Genomic DNA, 18,959 nt, shown 5'->3' on the forward strand with positions numbered 1-18,959 from the left:
CAGCCACTCAGGGAAAACAAACCTGTAAATGTGGGTGTGGCAGCGGTGACTGAACGTTGAAACAAGCAGCCTGCATCTTCAATTACGAAGCACACCAGTGGTACCAGTGCTGGATAACACACACATCATAGAGCAGATGACCGGTGTAATGAGTGTGAAAAATAGGTGTGAAATGCCTCGAAGGATTTGTGGATCCTTCCCCTTGCTGCTTCCCTGTCAGATTTTGTAAACGTGAAAAAAGGCACAAATAGAAACGGATATTTACTACTGCATTCATTGCAGCAACAGTTTCATGTTTTCCACAGGACTTCCATCTATTTGTGGTGGTGGATAGCGGGGTTGAGGGTCGACTAGATCAGTGGTTCTCAACTCGTGGGTCAAGACCCAAAAGTGGATCACAGATCCACTCTGGGTTGGTCGCAGACAGCAACTGAAAAATTACATTAAAATATGTAATATGCAACTGTCTTATTCTGACTGATATTGAAGTAAAATTGAGCAATATTTTAGTCATCTCCCTTCTTGGTATATGTTCATTGCACAGTTATGAGTGAAATATCTGAGTTTGTGCTCTTATTTAGTGCAATTTTTATATTTAATTTGAATTTAGCCGTTTTTTATATGCATGTAGTTAGCATGTAGTTATCATTGTCTTCCTAATCCATCCCTCCATCAATCCATTTTCTATGCCGCTTCTCCTCATTAGGGTCGCGGGGGTATGCTGGAGCCTATCCCAGCTGACTTCGGGCGACAGGCGGGGTACACCCTGGACTGGTCGCCAGCCAATTGCAGTGTCTTCCTAATGTCTTTGACAAAATGCTTTAATAAATTCCTCTTTCAAAAAAATGACAATCGTTTAAATAAAAGTAAAAAAAATAGAAATAAAATAAATAAATGAAAGAATAAATGAATATACTAAATGACTTAAATAACAATGGGATCGCAACCTTATGAAAAATGTGGGTTCTAGGTTGAGACCATTTGAGAACGCCTGGTCTAAATGATGTCAGCATCTAATTTGCATAATTGGCCATGATGCATTGCCATGTAATTTTCTAAAAAGGCAAAAAAAAAAAAAAAAAAAGAATACAAATACTTTAGGTATTTCACTGGAAAGTGCCAAGTGTTACAGTCTTCTTAGCACTATTGGTAGTTATGACTACCGCGAGTCATAAGACTGGGCTGCATGCTCGTGGAGGTGTTCTGCATGCTTCCACACCTCGCCTTTCACGACGGGGGTAATGCGCACTCCCCTGGCTTGTGGAGGTGGCTTGCACGCCTGGATCTTTGATTACCATTTGATTACCAAGTAAATGCATGGTGCAAGAAATGCTTCCTGTTTTTCACTTTTAATGAGTACTGCATGGGAGGAGTTATGGTGCAGTCCCCCACCTAATAGGTTTGTGGTGGTCCAAATGTATGTCTATATAAATGAATGTATGGGCACCACTGTAGTTTGGTAAGTAATTGTTGTAATCCCATCATTTACATCAACATATCAACTCATTACATCATTGAAATCCTTTGATCAGATATATGTAGAAATCAGATTTCATGATATGTAGCAAGGCTCATAGGGTCTGGAATGGCAGCACTACCAACATGTGGTGATATGGCTTTCACTTGAAGGCCACATTGACCAATGAGAAGACTGAAGAAAGTCACTTCCGGAAAAGGCACACAAAAAAAAATGTGGAATTGAGGAAAAGTTTTAATAAACTGCTATTGTTGCAAATCACACTTGAATAAAGGTTTTTAAAAAACAGTTGATGTGAAGGAATGACAGAGACATCATACAGAGGGAGGCAAGCTAGAACACTCTCACAAATGTTGACTTGGTACCAATGTTTCTCCAACAATGTGAGAGTTTGCTCGTGCACAAAATGCCAAAACACAAAGAAAATTGTGTTTTTAAAAATATCCACGCTCATGCGGACACAGGTTTACACCATTCATCTCAGCACCTGTGAAATTAGTGGGAAGGAGGTGGGAAATAAAATTCTCTTCAGTTTACCTTAGAGAGGCACATGATCCATTCTGCATCCTTCATTCTAAATTCAAGTGTTTACCTTCCTGCCTGAATGCTGCAGCAGATGAATGTTATGAAGTACTCCTCATTAGAACACCACCTCTGCAACTGAGCAGTAAACTAAAGAGTACTGAATTTCTATCAAATTTTTTGACCCAAAAAATGATCCAGTAATCTATTTATTATGCCAGTATAATTTCTCAAAAGGCCTGAATTTGAGCCGCATTGTCAGTCCACTTTTTCTTGGTAAGGACACCCAGCTCATCTGTCTCAAATGTGTATAGCCTAGTTAAAGAAAAACATCTTTTCAAATATCAATGGCTTTTATTAAATGTTCGGACCTGTATAAGTCATATGATTCCTTAAAGGGCACAGGCATGCATGCCTGTGTGTGTGCATCTGTGCCTTTACAAAGATACATTTATCTTTCATTTTTGATTGACACTCTAAGAGACGTCATATCTTTTGTAGCTATTTTATCTGTGGCATGTTGTCATTAAGTGCTCTCTTTTATTAATCATTTCCTGGGGAGGGAAATTAGTCAAACTTAATTAACTTCTAAAAAACACTTCTGAGGTTGAACAACAAATCCTTGCAGCGAGATTATCTGGTTCAATTAGCAGAAACCTAAGGAGACGTGAAAAAGCAGCATTTATGCCGGTCATTGGCTATTGCACCAGCCAGCGGTGTTATACATCTTGTTTGAGCCTTAAAGGCTGTGCAAATGTTATCCATTACTCCTTGTATGTTGTATACAGCATAATCAGGCGTTGGTGTTAATTGGACTAAAATGTAATTACATTCACGTCTGCAGGGAGAAACCACAAAGAGCTAACCGCCGCAGTTAGTAAAATCTGTTTTAGAAATTATTTAAGGATGGCATTTGGGAAGTCATCCTTGTTTTTTTTAAGTTAAGCTTCAAAGTGTGTTAAATCACCAAAGCTAACAATAAATGAATGGGATTGCTGCTACTCAAAATGTCGATCTTGGCTTTTCTCCCCCTCTCTATTTTAAACAGAGAGGACATGTTTTAATTTTTCATACCTCCCCTCGGTGATGGCATTTTATTGGCAGCGGGCAGGTCGCCCCTTCTATGCTCCGTTGTTACAAACAACAGATTTATTTGTCAATAATGATGTTTGCATTGATTCATGCGCCTGTCTACTTTACACTTTAGTTCATGCAGAGTTTACTTTGGATTGTTGTCACGCTTGAGTTCCCCTGCAAAAGTCAGATTTGGGTAATCTTTTAAATTAAACATGCACATTGAGGTTTATCCATGTAAACCATCTTCTACCTGACAAACGGCCTGCATTACATAAAGTAAGTGGTACACTCACTGAAGGGTACATCCCAGTGACTTTCTTTCTTATCATTTTTCTGCAGACTACTTGGTTGTTAGTCCCACATGGAACAAATCCATTTTAAAAGCTTTCTGTCCAATATAGGGCACTATGATTTTCACGATAACGGAATCACAGATGGAATCACAGGTTTGGCCAATAAAAAAGGACTCTACTGTTAAAAGCGGAATCTCGCGGAAATTGATATAATGTGAGGATGTCATCATGGGGAGAAGGAGTGTTTGTGTGGGGAAGTATTTCCGACCACTCAATCGTGGCGGAATCTCGTCACAAATACCAACCCGCCCCCTCATGACCTAAACATGCCGAAACGACAACCTGAAACACCGGCGAAAGTTGGCAGAAAAAGTTATTTTACGGAACGTGGATGGAAAATAGCTGGATTATTTTAGATTAGCAGAGACTTCTAGTGCGTCTGTGTGCGAGTGCATGTGTGCGTGTGTGTGTGTTTGTGTGTATGTGTGTGTGTGTGTGTGTGTACACCGTGTTGTGTTTTAAACGCTTGTTAATGTAACGTGTAGCGTTTTACGATGCGCACTGATGTCGTGCAAATTCTGAGTGAAATAAGGACGAGAGGAAAGTTTACTCTCACACCCAGCATGTCAACACACACAACAACACACTTCCACCCTTCAAAATAAGACCGCTGTTCACCATATCCTGTCTAATTGTGTAAACAAAATAAGGGTGTCATAAAAATATCTTAGATTAATAGGGTAAAGCAACTGGAATTGCATCGGTGGCTACATCTTCCTGAACCACAAGCACGGGTATTACAGGTTGTTGAGAATTTTGTTGCAATGTGTGCAGAGGCTGACATCCCGTTACAAAAGTTAGCCAAGATACATGCGTTTCTGACAAACCGGACAAAATTGTCCAATGATTTATTGCATCAAAAAATGTAAGGATTTTTGTATTTAATTAAACAATTAACTTACTGTCACAAAAGTACACACTCTATGCTGGCAAAATAAGTGTAAACGGTAAAATCTGAATTCTTAAAAAAAAAAAGGAAAAAACTGAATTTGAGCAAAAATAAAACGAATTTCATAGGGCCGTGCCAATCTTCACTAACGTTCATTCGTCCCTCTTTTTCTCAGCGGTCATCAGTTTGCTCTGTTGTTTTTTCTAATCTCTAATGTATTTCAGATGTAGAGACATCTGCAATAAAATTAAACTTGTATTTAGTGGAATTTGAACACAACATGTTTAGGAAGTGAGGCGCAAGCGCACAAAACGTGAACACAATGTGTTTAGGAAGTGAGGTGCAAGCACACAAAACATGAAGTTACACGCATGTGAATGTGTTTTCAGAGGTAAACATGGCATCTCAGTTTTGGTAAATTTGTGGCAATTTCAGGGATTTTGTGCAAGAAAAGTCAAAATTTTCTCGACACTTATTTCACTTATTATTTGACAGAAGGAAGAGGGCAATAATTTAGGCTATAGCAGTTTGTGGGGAACTTGATGCAACATCTGTTCCGAGAAGCATGTGGGTGGATGTCAAAGCCAGGAGTGGTGGGACATTGACATGAGCCGCTTCACTGACACAGATTTTAAAAATAATTTTCAGATGACAAGAAGAACTTTTGCAAACACCGAGGAGTACCCAACTCTCGCATGGCAAAAAACATGCTTTCCAATGACATAGCTTGGATATATGCAAACTGAATGTACATGTACATATCGGATTTATATGCAGATACAAAGAGGCCCGCATTTGAAACAATTGGAATTGAACTGTTCACCCTGACAAGAAGAAAATTGCATGAAGGTCACATATGAGCAAAAAAAAAAAATCGGACTTGAACGGCAGTATGAACGTAAGCCCAAGACTACATTTACATGGACGAAAACAGTTAGATTTCAGAACATAGTTCGGTCTCTCCATTTTTCAGACTTCAACTTGACGTCCAATTTACATACTGTACACTCTAATTCGATCGTTAGCCAAAGACTGTGTACCTCCGAAACGCTAGGGGGCGAATTTGAGCTCATTTAGCTTTGTGAATGACTTTCTCATCGAGGAAAAAAATGCTATGTGCTAATACAAACTGTTACTGGGAGAACCTGGCTGGTCAAATGGAAAACATTGCTTTCAGTTATGTGTAATGTCAAACCACGTTTCATCACATTTCACCTATCCACTTTATTATTTTTTTTAACATTTCCAGCTGCTTACATCTGTAGAAAATGTCATCAGATCAGGAAGTGATTACGGCTTTAAAATGAAATAGTTCAACCAAAGTCACAATTCTTTCGGCAACAGAGCAACAAGAACACAAGAAATCAATCAGGTCACACAGAACAACCATGCAAAGTCTACTTTTGCTTCAATCCCACACAGCAGCAGTAACAAAATTGTAGGAAGTGTATTATATGGAGGAAAGTCACAAAGTTTTTTGTATATATTATAATTTTTTTAAATAATATGATATATTTAAAATATTTATAATATGAGCTAAGATTATCTCATGTAATATTTCTTAGCCGCGCAACACTTATTTGATGACTCTGCTTCATTGAGCACCATTGTCTTTTGACACTTTTTTCCAGGCTGCAACTCCCCAGGGCACTGGTGTGTGTGAGTGACAGGAAGAAAAGCTCCTACTCGCATGGTGAGAAGTTGTCTGTCTTTTTGTTAGCATGTGTAAATCTTGAGTCTGTATACAAGACAACTAGTCTTTTTTTCTACAGAAAAATACTTTTCTTATCAGATACTAAATACGGTACGTCTACAAAATATGCATTCACGTCTTGCACGGAAATCACCGGAGCGCATTAATGTATTTATGGCATAAACCCATCAGCCTCTTCCCTCCCACCATGCAACACTGCTGCCTGTCATCTGACTTGTCTCATGCATCGACATTTGCCCTCTCGCCTCCCCCTCCTCCAGCACTACCCTGGAGAACATGGGGGCAAACTCTCATGGAGAGCTATCAAACTCACTATTTCTGTCCATGTCGATAAGAGGGCCCGCTCACATGCTGGCTGGCTGTACCGTTTTCACTGACCCGATTTCAAAGTCTCTGCAGTTGGCTGCGGGGGCCCAAAGGATTTTTTTTCTCCTCCGTCACAGTTAAACCCCCTGGGCCGTAAAAGGCCAAACCACTATCGACATTTAAAAGGAATAATGCATACATAATGCCTGGGCGCTAGACTGGCATCAGTAAACCACCAAATGCAATGCTGTCTGTCGGTCGGCTCAATTGGAGGAGTTCTTACATGTACTCAACTGACATCCAACTCACTCACACTGGACCTCAGGCAGAATGAAACTACTCTCTAAATGTTGAGATTCATACCCTTCAAGCAAAAGCAAACGTTTTCTGCTCTTTTCTCACAACATGAAGATTTCTGCCAAATTCCTTCTGCCTGTTTCAAGATCTGCTGAGCCTTAGGGTGCAAAGTGGCGCAATTCTTAAACTACACTGACACTCAGTCGAGCACACGCCTCCACCTAGGCCAAACAGTCCTAAACTTGTCCGTCTGACTCGCTTGATTAAAAAAAAAAAAAAAAAAAAACAGTTGGTTTTATCAAGTTTTCAAATTCTGACTGATAAAATTTGCCCCAATAAGTGTCCAAAAAGCCATGACTGTTGTTGCCTCATCTCAGCTTGCTACAGAATGCTACATATGTGGTGCCAAGTGAAGCATGGGAGTGAAACCGAGCAGGTTTAGCAAGATCCTGTTGGAAGGCGAATTAACATGACTGAGCTGCCTTTGTGTTTGTTACGTAATATTACATGGGCGAAGCTGTATAACTGGTGACACTGCTCATGGAGCAGGTGCAATAAGTGCAGCACGGGACAGTCAATGTCTGTCCAGACTAATGTAATTCAGCTATAAACTAACAAAGCCATAGACCAACCTCAGACCGCTTTCACCTATAACACAACAGCCTTGGAATAAAAACCCCTTTGAATATGTCTGGTTTTATAGTACTTCTTTGGGAGACGATGGCGTCGCACTGCAATTGAATCAAAATGTCTACACAGAGGTGACAATGGGAAAGAAAATACCATCAAAGTCTCTTATTCGAGCCCACAACAGAGCAACACCACAAATCACATTCAACCTATTTGAGTAGTGGAAATTCAAATAAATAAATCGATCCATTCCCATCTATCCTCTAAACTGCTTAACACGTTCATGTTTGGGAAGGGAGGGGTTGTTGCCGGCCAAAGCCTAACCCAGGGTGCTTTAGTTGAAAGGCCCTGTACAGCCCAGACTGGTCACCCATGGATACTCTCTTTTGCACTGATTCATGCACATAACTGCAAGTGAATTTTTTTTTTGCTCTACCACAATACAAACCGATTGCATTTTACAGTAGAACATGTCAGATGTATTGTATCATAAGAAAATTGTGTCTTGCCTAGAGTCAAGCATGGTGGTAGTCTGGGGCTGCATGAGTGCTGCTGGAACTGGGGAGCTGCGGTTCACTGGGGAAAACATGAATTCCAACATTTTACACTGTATAGCAGAGCATGACCCCCTACCTTGGGAAACTGGACCTCATAGCAGTTTGCCAAAATGCAAAAAAGCCTAGACACACCTCCAAGACGACAAGTGCCTTACCGAGGACCTGAAGGTGATTGAAGTATGCCTCCAGACCTGACTGTTGCCATGCTACGTTGAATGTCATAGCCTATACTATGATAGGAATTTTCACAGAAATGTTCCAAGGGCTTGTGAAATGTTTTGTTTTTTTTTCTTCTGGATGACCCACAGTCGGGGCAACTTGCGGATCACTCCTGATCCACATGAGGTCCACGGGTTGCTAACTGAATAGTTCAATGGTACAGCATTCAGACATAATCATATACAGTAATATGTAATGGGAAAAAGTGAAAAGAAACTGGTGGACACAGCACCAATCATGTGTGTGAACTCGACAAGAAGAGTATTGACAAGCATACAGTCTCTGGTCAGGTCTATCTGATGACCTCTATCAGCCTGTTTCCCAGGTGGAGTTGAAAGGCAAAAAGTCCTCTGAGACCATTTCCTGCCCTCCTCTCCCACCAATACCACCTTCCCTCTATTTGTTCTTTTTGTATTTAGTTTAGTTCGATTCTCAGTCTTGCTGTAATCATTCAACATTTATACATTTCAACAATCATTTTCCATTTTTACATCCCAACATTTCAAATTCTGCCATTTGTTTGTCCGCCAACTACTCCCACATTTCTCAAGTGCTTCAAAACGTGTCAACATCAAATGGACAAGTTCAATGTCATCCCCTATTCTGTGTCATTGGTCAGCTCGGAGAGTGGTCATCTTACAACCACATTGTTGCTGGTTTGATCCTCATTCAGTGAATAAACTTCAACAGATTTCTAGGATATTTCAACATTCAGTCATTTCTACTGAACTTGCCCCGTCTAGTTTTTATGGCGAACCATTTGTCTAAATCATTTGATTAGCCAAATTTGGAATTCTCATAAGCAGGGACACCTGAATCAGCTATTGTTTGCGTTTGCACAATATGACAAAAATGTGATCCAAAATCGGACAAAAAGGTGGCGGAGAGCTGTGTTCTCTTGAATGAGTTGTATACACACAATAAATAATGTTCAACAAGTGGATCAATCACAGCCTTTAGGGTCCTCAAATTTAGATTTTTCTGGAGGGGCACATCACGCTACACAAGAGGGTTTGCAGGGGGAGGAGTGAGCCAGTGCAGCATACACTGGTGCATCGACACACAAACATAATCCGGTGTCAGAGACTGAACTTGAAGCTGAAACCAGTGAAATGCAACAAAATGTGTACCTGGAGAGCAGCAAAGCGCACGAGCGTATTCATGGGTCAAAATGCAAGTAGAGTACAAAAAATGCGTTGAACAAGCTTGTGGGTCTAAATTGGGATTCCCAACATTGTCACATTATCAGCACTATACTGAAAATAACATTATTGTCTGATACAATGAAATCTGTGTAGAAAGGGGATCAGCAATTTTTTTTTTTAAATCAGAGATGATCCTTACTATGAAAAGCCGGTCTCTCCATGGTTGCATGAGCGGAGCAAAGCTGGCTTTATCGTAGCATCTACTGGCAGCTTAATGAGCGTCATAGCCTTAAGATGTGTATTTGGCATATGAAGCATGCCTCTATTAGCAACGCTATCAGGGAGGGAAGAAGGGTGCTCGGAATACGAATGAGAGCACCCTGTATTGACAAGTATGCAACAAAAGAAAAAGTTTAATGTTTGTAAAAGTGTTTCCTGTTCACATTTTGGACAGAACTAGCCCCGTAAAGTGACACTGAACTGTTCTCCAATGTACAGAATGTTTCTGCAAAGATAAATATTATTATAAGTCGGCCTGTGCCATGATAAAATGTCTGAGACAACATCATGATGTGTCTGCCCTACCCACTCCCTCTCACTGCATTAATAGAAACAAATCCTTCCAAAGTTCAAGATTACAAAATTTAAATTCCAGAAACACAAAGAGGAGTAAAAACTGCCATTAAATGCTGTAATTGTTAGTCATTAATACAATCACAAAACCATTGTGGTTTCAAGCCACTGACAAAACATGACATCACCTTGACGTTGGCTTTGGTGTTGTTGCTACTGCTGCTGCTGTTGTTGTTGTTTGGGTTTTTGGCATCTTCATGAACTCTGTCCAACAGCCAGAGGAGAAATTCCAGGGCGTCATGCTGAGAGTTGCCCCGAAACTGAGTGCCATATTTGGCCACAATGCTCTGAAAGAAAGGCAGCATAATCAGATGGTTAATGACGGTAATCTGGAGTGTCATAGAATAAACAGACTCAGACCTACAGACATGGTTAAAGCTATTAGGGAATGTCATAATAATGACGAATGCTGGTTAAGAATTCAGTCTATTGTATAGTATGTTGCAACAGCTGAAATTTGCCTACTGGCACAGATCATATTAACCAAGGAGTGTCTTATTGTTGCCAGGTATGTGGACTACAAAAGCATATAACCACGAGTCAAAAGCAAATAACCAAGAGTCCCTAATTAGTGCTGGGTCAAAAAACAGCAAAACAGCTGTGGCTGTAGGCAACCTCCTGATGTAGTTTTTTTATTGATTCCACAAGACTGTATTTGAAATATCATTAGTGGTTAGCATGCAGCAGCTTTATCTACTTCTGCATGCGCTTTAAAGTGTTGGTGGTGCTACTCAGCTGTTGGTGAGTCCTGAGTCTTGCACCTGCTGTACTGTTGTTTACAAAGAACTCATCAGCAACACTGATGCTGGCTGAGCAGTTTGCTGCTTACCGCTATTAAAACATTGGTTTTGTTACTACTATGTGCAATATACCATAAATTCCGGTGTATAAACTGCAACGGTGTATAAGCCGCACCCACAAAATTTAGAGGAAAAACAGATTTGTACATACTGTATATAAGCCACACCGGACTATAAGCCGCACATGTCCATGTCATAAAATGGCATATTGTGGTGCACACGAAAACCTAAAAAAAGGCAGTGACCAACGCGACACTAGCCGTTTTCAACTCTGTCTTGCCAAATGCGTGTGAAAGAGTGAGAGACATGGCTCCTCTCTCTGGCTGCCACGAGTCTGTCTAGGAAGGAGTGATCGCTGTGTGTGACTGGCCAATCACAGAGCTTGAAGAGTTACCCAATGAGGATTTTCCTTCATCATGATTATGGATAATGACGTACTCTGTACTTGTTTCATGCTCATACTCGGCAAAAATGCATTATCCGTAATGGATACTCGTCCAAAACGTATCCAGCTCATCCGTAGTAGCAATTCTACATTTGAGCAACGTTACTTAAGATTTGTTAGATCAACCCACGTAGATGTTCGGACTTGTCTACTCCCTTAACCAGAATGCGCACATGCACATGCAGAGTGACTCGTCTTGTCATACAGACTGTGTGGTAAAGAGAGACGACGAAAACAAAATGCATACATGCACATGTAAATTTATCGTGGCTGGCAAAATTCTAGACTTTGTTTTTTTTATCGTTCGATTAATCGATTATCATGACAGGCCTAATGATGAGTTTTTAAATGTCACAACTACCAGCCTCTCTCTATGTATCACCTGATTCCAATTAACGCCTCATCCTCTTGGCTGTGGCAGGTCAGTGTTGTGTCTGGTTGACTGTAACACCACACCAGCCTATAATTTAAAAATACCATACCAGGGTTGCACGTCATGTCACACAAAAGTGGCGTCAAGTGTGCTACTGTACTACAATCCCATAAAAATTACCTGATATGGCTACCTCTGTTGTCACCTTAGCTGTGGAACATTTTGTCGCTTTATACTATACCCAAGCAATTTATATGGCCAGTGAAGTGTAACCGCTCTAGGTACCAATCATGTTCTGCTAAATCAACAAACTGCTCTCTCACAGGTACAAGCCATACTTGTATTAAGAATAAAGGCTGTTAAACTAGCACCCCCCCCCCAAAAAAGCAACATAAATAAAAATGTGCTTATACACAGTTTGGTTACTCTTCATACAAACTAAAGTATCTAACTAAAGAGCCGGAGATGCTTGCATTGAGTCACAGCGGCTGCCAGGCTAAGTGAGACCATCTGCTGTGCCTGTGTGATAGAACGCCATGTGAGTTTTATTTACTGTATTGAAAACCAGCTAAACAGATGGAAGATTAGCGCAAACCTAAGGGGAAAACATACCATGAGGGCACCTATTATTACTTAGGTAGCTTTGCTTCTTTTAAGTCCCCATCACTTTGTTCACAATGTACAGTTGTGTGGAAAAAGTGCTTGTTGTTGGGGTTTTTTTGCATGTTTGTCACACTTAAATGTTTCAGATCATCAAACAAATGGGAATGTCATACAACTTCATGTCAAACTATTCCTTTAAAGTCAGTGTTCATGACTCCACCGTTCATGACGGACTCCTTTCCGTCAGGGTCTTTATAGTCGTCACAGACATTTGCTGATGTAGAGGCCAAGAGACAGTACAGACAGAAGCTGGAGGGCTACTATTCCACCTCAGACCCTCGGCGCATGTGGGCGGGGCTCCAGCACATCACAGAGTATCGACAGCGGAGTAGCGTAGCCACGTCCAGCCAAACCACACTTCCCGACGAGCTGAATGAGTTTTACGCCCGCTTTGACACCCAAACTACTGATGAGCAGAGAGGGTGGCTGGACTTGAGCACACAGGACTCACCTCTCATGGTGACAAATGGCTGGTCGTCCAATGCCCTGAACGCCATCATTTTCCTCGTAGTAGCTTTGCTCTTTTCACTGGCCATGAGCGCCAACAGCGGGCTACTGCCTGGCTCTAGCCTTAACTCGATTGCAAACTGTCAGTCTGGCAGAGCAAAAGGGACAGTGGCTGACTTTCAGACCTTTGCGTAGGTAGATAACATCGGTGGATAAGATTGGTTTCATTTGCAAAGATTGGCTGATCGCTGATCCACCAAAATTAAGGAAATTGGTGCTGATCGCGATAATGTTAAATGACAGCAATTGAGTAATAATCAAATTGTATAGAGCTATGCTAACTATTAGGGGTGTTACGAGACAGTTCACGAGACGTTACACGAGAGTGCGTCTGCGAGAACAAGACGAGACGAGATTTTAACATTACTTTTAAGAAAAGTGCAATAAAAAATATTTTAAATTATTTATATTACAATCTACTAATTTGATTTCTACTATGTTACGCTCTTCTGCACTCTGTGTATGTTAGCGGCCTCACCTCCACCCACCGAGACAAAGAGACTATATGACTGACAAAAGCGCTCACGCCATTTATGCCATTGATTTATGGAACAAATGTGCAAAGGCACTGAAACCAATGCACAGAGTGAAGCTTAGTGCCTCGCGGAGGCAAGAGATGAGAAAAACAGACATGGCAATATATTGATGTCGGCAAAATTATGGAGTTTATTTTAATTTATTGTGTGATTAATTGATTTATTGCTAGCTCAGGCCTAGTGTCCACGAGACATTTTTATTCTGAACGAGAAATCTTGTCTCATTTTAATCTCGTGAGAGATTAAGATCTTGTGACACCCTTACTAACTATGTTTGCATAGTTGCATATAAGACTCTGTTCTGGCAGGACAAACAGGACAGTGACCCAGAAAAAGGGAGAAAAATCCCAGCTATGAAAAGTTGAGATGAACAATGTAAAGCACAGCCAAAAACCTGTGCTGCCTCCAAAGCAGGGGGTCATGACCTTCAGCTGTAATATACCCACCTTCCATGCCTTCCATTTTACCTCATGCTATTCCAAAACCTTTGTCTTCCCTAAGTGCCAGATCCATTCCTCTCAAAAATAATACTAATCACAGCATATACAGGGCTGGACTTAAAAACAAAAAAATAGCCCTCACCTCATCCTGGTGCATCCAACTTAACAGGACTGGATGGATTCCTTTGTGACAGGCAAAAAAGTCAAACATTACGACCATATCTACTCACATTTCTTTCAAACAGTATCTCCACTCTCCCTCTAACAGGTGCGTCCAGCCACCACTTCTCGCTCTCACACAGTGATTGCAGTATTATTTACCCTCTCAGAAACAGACCTCCTAAATCTCATAAATTACAACTTTATCCATTGTTTTGTTTTTCATAGAAGTTATTACAACCTTAAAAAAATAAAGTATTTCAACTTTGTGCCACTGACGTTTTTTCCTCATAGTATGACCTTATTCTCATAAAATTACGACTTTGTCTTCATTTGATTTCAACTTTTTTCCTCTTCACATTTTGACTTTATTCTTGTACAATTACTGCTGATTTTTCCATTTTTGCTGCAGTTGTGTGTGTGTGGTTGATTTTTTTTGTTTTCTTGTCAAATTCTATTTTTAGAAACTGCTGGGGGCCAATAAAAAAACAATCCCCTGGGCCGCTGGTGTAAATGTAACAGTTATAAAAATACAAAGAGCTCAAGCAAATATTCTCACACAGAAAACTCAAGAGTGTGCGCATTGTCTTCAAAAGCGAGCGTACTGTAAGCTACTCATGTTGAATGGAAGGAATATGAAATACACTGGATATAATTTCTTCTTTGGCTCTTTGAATTCTTGACAGCAGCAGTTTTCAAGGCCAGCGCAGCAGCTTGAAAAAACTTAAATAGAAAAGACAGTATTGGAAGTACAGATGGGCATTTGACTACATTTGTAGAATTTGAATAAGACTGCTGGGACCTTGTGTGGAGTTGCCAAATGCTGGACCCCCGGAATAATTAGGCACGAGCAGGTGCAGGTACTCGCAGTTGTGCAGGCAAACAGCAAACAAAAAGCAACAGAGGAAAAAGGCTCTACAAAACACAAACCAGTAAGTACAGGGAAATGGCAATAGGTGAGACAACACGTGTTGGTGACAGCAAGGATGAGCGAAACAGCAATAACAGCAACAACAAACCAGGGGCCTACACAAAACTAGGATTAAAAAATCTAGGCTAAATGACTGAACTGAGCTCAACCAACCCAAAGCAAGAGCGTCTTGGCTTAATTGGTTGCACAAATCCCAAACTCCCTTTGCTTTATTAGCATATCATCATTACTCGCTTCCGGTTTCCTCACGTGCACGAAGGCTTCTGAGTAACGTAGTATACATCCACAACTCCAAAAACGTAGTTGCGTTGGAATTATGAATCCATTGAAATTATAGGTGAAATTAACTGCAGATGTGAGTGAAATTGTGGAAATATAACTCCATCAGACCGTATAACTTCTTTATCTTGTAAATGGGGATTGGTATTTATATGGGATGGATATTTTATATATACAGTAGTAAGTGTAAATTATCTAATAAATGATATAATGATTGCAACATAATCTAAAACCCTTTATGTACAATGATTGAAATGAATGTTGACAAATGTTGAAATAATGACACTGGCTGTAGTTGAATGTGGTAACAATGTGTAATAGGCAGTGGATTAATTATTGGTTTCCATTTATGGTGACTACTGATTGACATAAGGGATGAGATGAAATAGATCCTGGACCTTAGCCTGGTCTGGAGGAGGATAACTCCACAGACTAAATCTCCATGGTAACTTATGTCAGAACATATTCCACTTTCCACTATCCCACTTTTGTGCAACTGAATCACGGATAAATTGAGCTAGGGTAACCAAGATATCTTAATCTTAAAATAGCTTAATCCCTTATCCTAGTTTTGTGCAATAGGCCCACTGATCACTAATTGACCACAGCTGCACACACAGCTCCACTGTGGTAAAGTGGCTGCGCCTTACACCCGGCAGGAAGTACATACTACAAAATAAGAGTGCACAACAGGAAGTGCCGATTCATGTCCTGCGGCGCATGACAAAGACAAAATTGATCAATCACCAGAGCTGACATTATGTTGTTCTTTAGACCACAGAGTGGTTGAGACCGAATCAAGTAGTGCACTACAATGTGCCTCAAATGCATCACATGCAATCAATCAATCCCAAATAATCAACAGAATTATTATGAAGCATCCCATAACGTAGTCAGTGTCACAGAAACAACACAGCATTTTCATAATTTCATACAGAATATTTGCTATGCCTGTTGGACTGAATCTCACAGGATATACCGAATGTTGTGGCCTGTAAGTGTACCTTCACATACCTACAGCATTTAGACTTTACAAATTGCTGTGTAAGATGAGTAATTGTATTGCTCAAATTTCTTCCGGCACCATCTGTCCCATTAAAAAAAAAGCAATCATGCTTCAGAGTCCAGGTGGCGCGTTTCCATCACTAAGATTTCTGTGTGCAAACAATGTAAACATCTTCACCCGTGAGAGGTCCTTGAAAGAAAGCAGGAGACAATCCATCAGTGTTGCCCTATGCCATTGTCACACACCTCCTGTGCACCCCTTAACAAAGAAGACCACTTCAAACGCCTCGCTTCAGCTCGTCTCCTGAGCTCCTCGAGCCTCACAGCTCCATGGCCCTTCAAGCGTAAAGAAAGAATACGCAGCCCCTCTCTCAACAACTCTCAAAAGAAGTGCCTGTGTTATTAAAAAGCTTTAGGCCACGAGTGTAAAGCTCCTCGCTGTGTTGTCCAGTCAAATTAATGTGCGCCAACACCCCACCAATAAAAGGACACCTCTACATTTAATCAGCCCCAAACGTGTGGTGAATCAGCAAAGACAAAAAGTTCAGCATTTTGCATCTTTAAGTATACTGTGACAGCTCAACTGGACTTACACTGGTGTGAAAAAAGTGTTTTTTTTGCATGTTTGCAGATCATCAAACAAATTTAAATATTAGTTGTTGACAACACAACCGAACACAAAATGCAGTTTTTAAATTAAACGTTTTATTATTAAGGGAGAAAAAAAATCCAAACCTACGTGGCCTTGTGTGAAAAAGTGATCGCCCCCCTAAACCGAATAACTGGTTGGGCCACTCTTAGCAGCAACAACTGCAATCAAGAGTTTGTGATAATTTGCAATGAATCTCTTACAGCGCAGTGGAGGAATTTTGGCCCACTTGTCTTTGCACAATTGTTGTAATTCAACCACATTGGAGGGTTTTCCAGCATGAACTGCCTTTTTAAGGTCATGCCACAGCATCTCAATAGGATTCAGGTCAGGACTTTGACTAGGCCACTCCAAAGTCTTCATTTTGTTTTTTTTCCAGCCATTCAGAGGTGGACTTGCTGATGTGTTTTGGATCATTGTCCTGCTGCAGAACCCAAGTTGGTTTCAGCTTGAGGTCACAAACAGATGGTTGGACATTCTCCTTCAGGATTTTTAGTAGACAGCAGAATTCATGGTTCCTTTTATCACAGCAAGTCTTTCAGGTCCTGAAGCAGCAAAACAGCCCCAGACCTTTAAACTATCACAACAATATTTTACTCCTGGTGTGATGTTCTTTTTCTGAAATGCAGTGTTACTTTTACGCCAGATGTATTGGGACACACACCTTCCAAAAAATTCCACTTCTGTCTCATCATACCACAGAGTATTTTCCCAAAGGTCTTGGGGATCATCAAGATGTTTTCTGGCAAAATTGAGACAAGTCAATGTTGTTTTTGTTTAGCAGTGTTTTTTGAAATGAATGAAACTGCCATGCAGGCTTTTTTTGCCCAGTGTCTTTCTTATGGTAGAGTCATGAACACTGACCTTAACAGAGGTGAGAGAGGCCTGCAGTTCTTTGAATGTTGTTGTGGGCTCTTTTGTGACCTCTTGGGTCAGTCGTCGCTGCGCTCTTGGGGTCATTTTGGTTGGCCGGCTACTCCTGGGAAGGTTCACCACTGTTTCATGTTTTCGCCGTTTGTGGATCATGGCTCTCACTGTGGTTGGCTGGAGTCCCAAAGCTTGAAAACGGCTTTATAACCTTTTCCAGACTGATAAAACATAACTTAACTGAGATGAATTGAGGGCCATGTAGGTTTGGACTTTTTTTCTCCCTTAATAATAAAAAGTTTGATTTAAAAACTGCATTTTATGTTGAGTTGTGTTGTCATTGACTAATATGTAAATTTGTTTGATGATCTAAAATATTTAGGTGAGACAAACATGCAAAAAATTTGAGAAATCAGGGAGGGGGCAAACACTTTCACAACATAATTAGGAGAGTGAATTAGAAAAAAAAACACTTACTAGGTACTTTAAACTCTGGGTGGCTCAGAAATTTGTCAATCGTTATACCACCAATGTGATTATGATGCGTAGTAATTTTTGACCTAGAGGCAGTCTGCGCCACTTCCAGTGTTCAGAAGGGGGGCAAACATTTAATACTGCCACATACACACTTAGTATCTTTGTATAATGGTTGGCAGATTATTTTTTTAATAACTGTGCATGCCATTTAAATGATTTGCTCCAATTGTGCGAGTGTGCATGGTGTCTGGCATAAGGACATGAAACAGTTGAAAACAAGGCGATCAAACAGCTTCTTCCGTGTCAGACATAATGAATGTAGCAGATGAAAATAATGCTTCTAATGTGTCTGTGTTCTTACACCAAGTCAGTCTGCGTGAATACCTTCACGTATGTGTCATTCATCGTTTTGCTGCGCTGTTTTACCATGGGGGTGTAGCGTATGATAATTAATTGTATGACCAACGCAAGGTTGTATGGCTCTGCCAGAAAAACGGTTTATTTCTAGAATTTTTTTTTTAAATAGGTGAAAGTGTGTGTTCTCGCAGTCTTGTGTTAACGAGATCATTGTGGGTGTAACCTTAAAGACCAGGCTTTGTAATATCGGCGGTATATTTATTGTGTTCCAATATACAGTATATTTACTGAATAATTGGGCACTTACACAGTTGGAGCATTTAGATGAAACGGTACGAAGAAATGACATATCTATAGTTTTCTGTTGTAGGCAATTCTTTCTGCATTTCTCTTTTTCATGAGCATTTTGGAGTTCCAACAACATTTGAATATAGTTTGAGTAAGAATTTTGCTTGTTGTTGTTGTAGCAAAACTCTAACGTGTTCAGATGCGGATCCACTCGAGAGGGGAGACAGGTTCAGCAGGCACGTTTCTCTGCGTTTTGTTGTTACTTTAATTTTTTTTCCTTTATGATGAATTCTTAGTAATAACTTTTTCCAAAATCCCCATTTGAACGATTTCCACGTGCAAGAACAGCGTATGTGTGACCTAT

General features: G+C 40.4%; 1 protein-coding gene across 2 annotated transcripts in view; it reads right to left on the reverse strand.

Annotated features, from left to right (window-relative positions):
* usp43a (ubiquitin specific peptidase 43a) overlaps positions 1–18,959 on the reverse strand; it is a 125,636-nt gene that overhangs the window by 94,946 nt on the left and 11,731 nt on the right. For both annotated transcript variants that reach the window (XM_054779837.1, XM_054779836.1), the window contains exon 2: positions 9,948–10,106. In XM_054779837.1, the coding sequence (XP_054635812.1) occupies positions 9,948–10,106 (159 nt within the window). The remainder of the gene's footprint in view (positions 1–9,947; positions 10,107–18,959) is intronic.

The sequence above is a fragment of the Dunckerocampus dactyliophorus genome, chromosome 6, assembly GCF_027744805.1.
Source record: "Dunckerocampus dactyliophorus isolate RoL2022-P2 chromosome 6, RoL_Ddac_1.1, whole genome shotgun sequence".
Taxonomy (NCBI): Eukaryota; Metazoa; Chordata; class Actinopteri; order Syngnathiformes; family Syngnathidae; genus Dunckerocampus; species Dunckerocampus dactyliophorus.